This window comes from Lissotriton helveticus, chromosome 5_1 (assembly GCF_964261635.1).
Source record: "Lissotriton helveticus chromosome 5_1, aLisHel1.1, whole genome shotgun sequence".
Classification (NCBI taxonomy): Eukaryota; Metazoa; Chordata; class Amphibia; order Caudata; family Salamandridae; genus Lissotriton; species Lissotriton helveticus.
Genome location: NC_136065.1, coordinates 1,609,945,148 through 1,609,954,365, shown reverse-complemented (window position 1 = coordinate 1,609,954,365; position 9,218 = coordinate 1,609,945,148). Strand labels below are relative to the sequence as shown.

Sequence of the window (9,218 nt, the reverse complement as noted above, 5' to 3'; positions counted from 1 at the left end):
CACTAATGGGGGGGCCTGGTGTGTGGAGAGTGGGGGGTGTCCCTATGATCTTTGTGTAAATTGCCCATGCCTGGCGCTGGACCTGCCTTCTACATTGTGCACATGTTTTCCCTCATCTTTACCGCTGAGGTGACGTGACTGGGACATTGCATTGATATCGCGGTTGATGGGTGACATGGATGCAGAGGGGTGGTTTGGTGACAGGTAGGACATGTGTGGGTACACTTGTGGATGTGTTCCTGTCCCCACCAGGGTATCTGGTGTGTACAGGAACAGTATGTCAGCCCATGAGTTGTGTGTTGTAGTTGTGTGCCTAGGTATGTTATTGCGTACCTGCAGCGTCATCCGCGATGGTGCATGACTTGCTGGTAGTGTATCAGGTACAGCACCGGGAACACATGCAGAGCTGGATCCTTTGCGATGCGGTGGTGTCCGGATCGGACCATGTGGTGTGGACTGGGAATCCGCAGTCATGCTTCCGCCGTGTCTAGTTGGGCGGTTTCTCCGCTACAGTGTAACTGGCTGTTTGATTCATCCTGATTTCTTCAGAGGTTGGGACGTCATTCCGCATGGCAGTGGGTCTCCATGGGCTCCGACTGCCGCTTGGCGGGCGCATTTTTATGGTGGATCGCGTCATACCGTGGCAGAGGGCACATGGGCTATGTTTGGCAATACTAATATGACAAGCATGAGGACTGCTGCTCGCATGCGGAAAATGGCATTTTCCACTTGCATCACAATGGTGCCTCCGCCCACCATCGTAATGGGCCACTTAATTCTCATTGCAACTGGTGTGCTATAGTACATATCACAGATGGTAAATACTTTGCAATTCTTCATGTTGTCTTTCAAACACTCATATCTAACAGAATATCTGACCTTTGTTTTCACTGCCCACCCTGTTTCTGAAGGCTTGATTTACAATAACCTAGGTCTTAACATTAAATTCAATAGTAACATCTTCCAAATATTGGAATTCTTGTTTAATAAATCCATATTGAGGGAAATGTGTTCTGAGCTATTTTATGTTTCCAGATTTTTACTTTTGCATTTTTTGTACATCTGCCATGAGTGAGTCTCAGTTATTATAACCTCTGTTAATATGGATTGGGAATGCTAATTGCCAGTGTCCACCTTATAAAATAAGATCCTCTATTAGGAGCTTGGATAGAAGACTCTGGGATTGTTGAAAATGGACATGTGCACACATGCGTGTGCACTCATATGCCGCTGAGATAGTTAGACTCATTTCTAACTCAGCTTGGCATCTGAGCACAGGTAGCCGTTCTCAGAGGGAGCCCTTCCTGAATTGTTATGGACTTGCGCAGCCTTTAATATGAGTGGGCATTCTTAGTTGTGACTATGTTCATCTGTAATGGATTTTTGAAAAGTGTGTATGCTTCTCTGTACTGTAAGTTAAAAGCAAAATCTGTACCAAAGTACAGATGATCTGTAGTTAGGCCTAGAGACTAGGTTGACACACAACATTTATGGTTGATGAGGATCCTGAGTGCAAATATGGCATTTGTTTCTTCATATCTGTGATTCTTCAGGCACTTCAAGATTTCTTTGTTTAGCTAACCTCCTAATTGGATTCAGACATTGAATCACCCTGCTGGGCCAAGTTAATTACTGTGCTGACCATCAGGAGGATCACATTCTTCCCTCTCACAAAAAGGCTATTTAACAGTGACGATGTGTCTCCATAATAGAGAGAAGGCTAAGGAAAGAAACAATATGTGGTAATTATCTTTCAGACTGCACCCTGCTGGGAAAGGTTCAACCACACATAAACATAGGGGTAGGCTTGGCCTCAGGAGCCAGTCACAGGAGCGGATCCCCTTTGCAGTTTAGGATGGAATGGACCTAAGTGTTCCGGACGTTAGGAGCGGGCATATACTCCCAAGAGAAGTCTTCTAACAGACTATTTGAATTAGCTATGTTGTAAAGTCACAAAGTGCTGTGGATTAGGGTTGCAGTAGGGTTGGAGTGATGATGTGTCATTCTAGGATTAGGCAGAGGTGTCTGCCTTCTGTGACTTTTCATTCTCCACTTAAAAATTCTGGTGCAAGAGAGATACTTTTAAAAACATTCTGGACCTGGGGATTAAGTACTCCTATCTTCTACTGCAGATAGAGAATGAAGGACTTCGGACTCAAAAGGGAAAAGAAGAATCAAGGGCTTTGACTTGATCTAACACACAAGGGCTAGGAATTGTGTCTGTAGGGCTTGCGGATTTGACCCTACTGCAGCCACTGGGAGAGATTTGAGGAACTGACATGCTGGGGGGAGACATCCCTCTTAATATTGTGTGTATGTGCATGCAGGTGTGGGACCTCCAAAAAGATGGGGCCTTGAATTTTGTAGTGGCAAAAGGAGGCCCCGGGACCGGAGTAGTACAGGCAAGGAGAGTACTCTGTCTTGAGGGTTGTGGGGTCTGCTGGAGGAGATCCCAGTCTGAGGAGAGCTTAAGGAGTCCAGATTGAGGACAGGTCCTGGGTTAGGAGTTAAAAGGGTAGGAGGCTAATCCTAATCACTCACTGAGGTCTACCTCATCAGAGGAAAAGAAGAAAATAATCTAGATGTTAAACAAATAAATGTTCAGTTGCCAGGAGGTTGGAAAAAGGCATTCCTTGCGGTGAAGGCAGAAAAGTCAAAGATTATCCAGAGGGCTCAATCCCTCAAAATAATGGGTTCTGATGGAAAAAATGGGGGTGGAACCGTAACTCCTAATCCTTATCAACCGTTTATACTTGGACCTAACAGCTAGGGTCCTTTGTGGCCCCCAGTGAGAAACTTCTACCAAAATTGAGACAAGTGTGCATTTTAGCTCCTTTTCTTTTCCATCTTTACATAAATGGGATCTCAATAAATCTGTCCAAAGTATGAAAGGATACCCCCAAATGAAAGGGAAATTCATCCCAATATTGCTGAACGCAGATGATAGTGTATTGATTGTCCATACAGCAAATGGCCATCAGGGTCTACTGGATTCTTTCTTGTCTTACATTGAAGACTAAGATCTAAAAGCAGACCATTGCAAATTATTTATTATAACCTGTGGGCATTCAGACTGGATGTCAAAACCCTTCATCATGCCTGAAACTTACATTGAAAAGGAAAGTAGCAAAGAATCTAGATGTTAAAGAAAATAAATACTCAGTTGCCAGGAAGTTAGAAATAGGCATCCCTTGCAGTGAATGCAAAAACTCAAAGATCATGCAGAGGGCTCAAACACTCTAAAGTATGGTTTCTGATGGAAAAAAGCCTTATCAAATATTTACAATTGGACCTAACAGCTAGGATCTTTTGTTGCTCCAAGTGAGAAGCTACTTCCCAAATTAAAACTACCCAGTGTGTGAGACAATGTTGCATATTAGCTCCTTTTCTTTTCCTTCTTTACATAAATGGGCTCTCAATACATCTGTCCAAAGTATGAAAGGATACCCCCCAAATGAAAGGGAAATTCATCCCAATACTGCTGTACGCAGATGATAGTGTATTGATTGTCCGTACAGCAAATAGCTTCAGTTTCAACTTGATTCCTTCTCATCTTCCATGGAAGACTTAGATCTAAAAGCAGACCAGCGCAAATAATTTATTATAACCTGTTGGCATGCAGACAGGAGGTCAAAACCTTTCATCATGAGTGAAACTTGCATTGAGATGGTGAAAGATTGTAAATATTTGGGGATACTTTTTAGCTCTTTCTTTATATGGAATTCTCTTCTAACTGCAAGGTCTCTCAGCAGGAACACTGAAGCAATCTTTAGACCTGTTGATAGATTAGGACAAAAACCTTTCATGCAAGTGATCATTATATATAAAAACAAATGTATCCCAGCTGGGCTATATGGAGCAAGTTTGTGGGGCTAAACAAATGCGGGAATCCTCCAATGTGTTGAAAATCATTTAACACATAGGCTTTTTGCAGGACCCAAGGGGATGACCACCTTCATTTGCCATGAGGAATTAGGCCTCCCATATTTAGAGGACCTGGTGGGTCTTGCCCCACTCATGTTGTGGATTCAAACTTGGGTAAAACCAAATGCAGCCCTGGTTAAAACCTGTATCTCTGCTTGTTTGTCTATTGATGGGTTGGTCGAATTCCTTGGCCTCTATAACTAAAGAAGACTTTCCAGGAAATAGACCTGAAAGATCTGCTTGAAAGCCCTCATGCGACCACAAGAAGATGAACGGAGGAAGCTAAACAATGCTTTCTCAACTATTTTAGGTCTATGGTGTTAGCAGAGGGTCCAGGCCTTGGTGTTAGTAGATTGATATGCCAAGGTCTCAACTACAAGGAATCTAGAACCATATTGATCCTGGATCATAAACCCCATCCGCTGCTGCTATCTTACATTTTTTAGGATAAGTATTGTTCAACTCAAGATCACATTCCCTTTGCAATATGTTTGGTCAAATGATTTACCCCCATGTCATTGCAATAATGTTACACATCAAAGCATGTTTCACTTCATAATGTGATTCCCTTCATATTTCAAGCCTAGGCATTCCGTTTTGTGTAGATCAAAAATGAGGCAACATCAAGAAGCCCTGCTGTTTCTGCAGGAACTTTGAACAATAGAGCTGTTATGCAGTCTTAAACTTTATTAGAAGAGCATTGGTAACAAGGAAATGATATGAGACACTTTTCAAATGATTGTATTACAAAATCTGTTATGTTGTTTTACCTTTTTCATTAATTGCGCACTGCCAACTGTGATGATTCTTTTATTCTTTCATTTTATCCCTAACATCTATTATTTATATCTGGTAGCTGACTTGTCTGGCTCATGCTGAATAAAGATTAGAACACAAAGATTTTTAAGTGTTAGTTGTTGCATGCTTAAAGACTGTGGTACTAGCTCACCTCCCCAGAGTACACCTTGGGCGGCTTTGCCTCACTACCCTGAGTCAAGTGCTACAAATGTAAACTGCAATGTTATCACTTGTGAAGGCCTTTACACCCTTAATAACACAATTTCTTACATATACTAGTCAATTACGTATTAATTCTAGTCAAGTTTTAAATGAAAACATCCTAAAAGTAAATACAGTAAAGTAGCCTGAGCATCACTGCTGTCACAGTCAACCAAATACCTTTTCCAATAGTGTCAGAAATGTTCAGATCCATTTTATTGGTAACAATTTCCTCACATAGTTTGTTAGGGCTTGCCTGATGTCCTTGTTTCTTAGAGTATAGATAATAGGATTGAAAAGTGGAGTAGCCACAGTGTAAAGAAGAGATAAGACTTTGTTCAGTTCAATGGTCTGTCCATTTGATGGAACCACGTAGAGTAAAATTAATGCCCCAAAGTACATGATGACCACTGCAAGGTGGGAGCTGCAGGTGGAGAAGGCTTTGTGTCTCCCTGTGCATGAAGATATCCGCACTATGGCCCAGATAATGCGGAAATAAGATACAATTATCAACAATAGTGGGACTGATGATATAGTAAATGACAATTCAAAAGTTGTCACTTCAGCCACAAACGTGTCAGAACAGGCGGTCTTTACAAAAGGTTCAAAGTCACAGAAAAAATGATTGATCTCACTGTGCTCAGGAAATTCTAATGTGCTCACTAAGCAAGTAGAGACTGAAGCAAAGATGAATCCTATTACCCATGCAAACCAAACCAGTTGAATTTGGAGGAATTGGTCCATGAAGAGAGAGTAATGTAAAGGAAGACATATAGCTAAGTACCTGTCATAAGCCATTACTGCTAACAGAAGGCACTCAGTGGTTGCAAAAAAAACTAAGAAATAAAACTGTGTAACACAAGCAGCACGTGTAACAGTGAAACCCTCTCTTACTAGGCTGCTTAGTATTGTTGGTACAGTAGTGGTCATGTACCAGATTTCCAAAAATGATAAATTGCCTAGGAAGAAGTACATTGGTGATTGAAGGTAATCATCTACTGACACAATGGCTACAATCAACATATTCCAAAAAACTGTTATTATGTAAATAGCTAAAAAAATGTGAAAATGTAAGGCTTCAGCTCCGGCAAGACATGAAAACCTTGGAGGACGAATTCTGGGACTTCTGTCTTGTTTTCTGAACATTGAGTCTTTGTTTCATTCATCATCTAATTAAAATGGAGAGAAATTAAGTTAAAGAGCAGACAAATATGAGACGTACATTACATTTATTTTTCAATTATACTTTTAATTTCTTGAATTCCATACATCTCTCAAATGGGTCAGACCCCAAATGAAACAATTTGATCTAATGATCAAAAGTGGATACAAGTTGTAAAAATAAAAGTAAAATCTTAACATGCGTGTCTTTCATTAAAGACGTTTTCCATGTGTCAAATCTTTTCATATGTTTCATCATTCATTATTAATTTTTGAGTGATGCAAGTAATCTAATGATTATATACAACACGGGGTGGACCCTATGTCGCACAGCTATAATGGGTCAATAACAATATGTACACAGAAGAACTAGCTGGCTATTTGAATGCTGTCCCAAATCCGACAGACTGGAACCAAAACAATTAATACTTTGGTCCAATTATTTAATCATTAATTTTTTGAAAAAGCATGTTTTTGTTTAGTTCACTTAAGTGATGTGTTTCATTTATGTCTCTTTGTAAATAGCACACATTTAGAAGTGTTGCTCTTTGTCTTTTCATTGTATTGTTTGTGAACTAAACAAAAAAACGCTTTTTTTCAAAATGAATGATTAAACAATTGGACCAAAAAATTAATTGTTTTGGTTCCAGTCCGTCGGATTTGGCACAGCATTCAAATGGTCAGCTAGTTCGTCCGTGTACATATTGCAAGTAATCTAATGGCAACTAATTATAATCATCTACATATAATGCCCTATTTCATTTTGACAGACTGTGTAAGTTACTCATGTGTGCGGTGTTTATAGGCATCTTACAAACTACATGGCACAAACAATAAAACAATATAAGATATTCCCTTTTTCAGTTCTTTTATAAAAAATACTATTCTTAGAATAAATATTTCAAAGGCACTTTATTCTTCACCCCAGCAACCCAATATAACCCTATTTTCAATATTTCATTTCAAAGAATTTAAACACGTGCAAAATGTCTTTGGGCAGAATCCTGTCTGGAGTAAGGACTAAGCATGGGCGTAAAATACGCTCCGATCGCGGATTTTTCGGATTTTCGGCAAATTCGCAATCCGCGAACTCTCGCGAATTTGTCGAAAATCCGTGAATCCGCTCGCGGCGGATTTTTTGCTTGGTTGCGGGCCGCGGCGTGGTGCACGGCGTTCACTTTCCGTCATTAAGCGTTTGCCGAGTTGTTTTTCTCGATCATATTTAGCGAGTGCCGCGCCATTTTGGATCTTGCTGCGTGATCCCGCGGGAGTTTGGCGCCCGCGAATACGTAATCGCGGCTTGCCACCTTGCACAGCATACCTCGCGAGAGTTCGCAATTGCGAACACGTAGTTGCGGCGGAAAGGAACAATCTCGCACTCGCGAAATAGAGATTTTGCAATTCTGCACAAGAAAATCACCAGCAAACAGGATAAACCTTCAGAAAATTATGATTTTTATCAGAATCACTCCTCAGGTTGACATTTGCATGGCCTTTTTTTTTGCAAGGAGTCCATTTTTGGGGGGGGGAGGAAGGAAGTGCCCCACAGTCTCCAACTTCCTGTTCCTGTCCAGCAGGCTCCTCCCAGTGCTTTGTCCATCTCCTGGTCACTTTCATTTGGATCTGGAGCTGGAAGGATTACTTTTTGTGGGTGCTGCTGGATATTTGGATTTGAGGCCTTTTTGACTGTCTTTGGATCACTTTTGGATTAGAAATCAACTTTCACAAGTAAGTTTGTTTGGGGCATTACAGTTGCTGCAAGTACAATTTTGGAACTTTTTCAGAACATTAAATAAATTATATTGTTGGTAGCCACAGTATCCAGTAGGACCAGGGTTGGTTAGGGGTGCATGATACAACTGTTTTGTTGAATTTAAACACCATTGAGGCCATGGATGGGCTGGGATTGTGCTGATTTTATTGTTTTTTGTCGTTTTTTTGGGGCTGCTGGTGGGGCCTTTTGCCAAGGGGTAGTGGTGCATGGACTGAGTGTGCCTGTAGTGTGGTCTCACTCTCTTTAATGTAAACATCATGGATGGCATTGGATTGTGGTGATTTCTGGCTGGTTTTCTGTTTTTTGGGGGTGTACTGTTGATGTGGACTGTGGCCTTGTGGGTGGTGGTGGTGGCCATCTTGAGTCCTGGCTGGTACAGGCAACATGTGCTTGGGGTGTAAGGGGCCATTTTGAAGAGAGGCAGTGTCTGAGGCCTGCACTTATTTTGCCTACTTTTCATCCATTATGCCCAGGGGTAGTGAGTGTTGCATGGGCCTAGTGTTTCTGAGGGGTGTCTTCTTGAATTTAAACACCATTGAGGCCATGGATGGGCTGGGATTGTGCTGATTTTATTGTTTTTTGTCGTTTTTTTGGGGCTGCTGGTGGGGCCTTTTGCCAAGGGGTAGTGGTGCATGGACTGAGTGTGCCTGTAGTGTGGTCTCACTCTCTTTAATGTAAACATCATGGATGGCATTGGATTGTGGTGATTTCTGGCTGGTTTTCTGTTTTTTGGGGGTGTACTGTTGATGTGGACTGTGGCCATGTGGGTGGTGGTGGTGGCCATCTTGAGTCCTGGCTGGTACAGGCAACATGTGCTTGGGGTGTAAGGGGCCATTTTGAAGAGAGGCAGTGTCTGAGGCCTGCACTTATTTTGCCTACTTTTCATCCATTATGCCCAGGGGTAGTGAGTGTTGCATGGGCCTAGTGTTTCTGAGGGGTGTCTTCTTGAATTTAAACACCATTGAGGCCATGGATGGGCTGGGATTGTGCTGATTTTATTGTTTTTTGTCGTTTTTTTGGGGCTGCTGGTGGGGCCTTTTGCCAAGGGGTAGTGGTGCATGGACTGAGTGTGCCTGTAGTGTGGTCTCACTCTCTTTAATGTAAACATCATGGATGGCATTGGATTGTGGTGATTTCTGGCTGGTTTTCTGTTTTTTGGGGGTGTACTGTTGATGTGGACTGTGGCCATGTGGGTGGTGGTGGTGGCCATCTTGAGTCCTGGCTGGTACAGGCAACATGTGCTTGGGGTGTAAGGGGCCATTTTGAAGAGAGGCAGTGTCTGAGGCCTGCACTTATTTTGCCTACTTTTCATCCATTATGCCCAGGGGTAGTGAGTGTTGCATGGGCCTAGTGTTTCTGA

The 9,218-nt window shown here is 41.9% G+C and overlaps 1 protein-coding gene across 1 annotated transcript; it reads right to left on the bottom strand.

Annotated features, from left to right (window-relative positions):
* Positions 1–5,127: 5,127 nt before the first annotated feature.
* On the bottom strand, positions 5,128–6,069 carry LOC144752721 (olfactory receptor 11L1-like). Its single transcript, XM_078640581.1, has one exon. It carries the CDS (start codon positions 6,067–6,069, stop codon positions 5,128–5,130), a length of 942 nt encoding a protein of 313 aa, XP_078496707.1.
* Between the last annotated feature and the right edge of the window lie 3,149 nt (positions 6,070–9,218).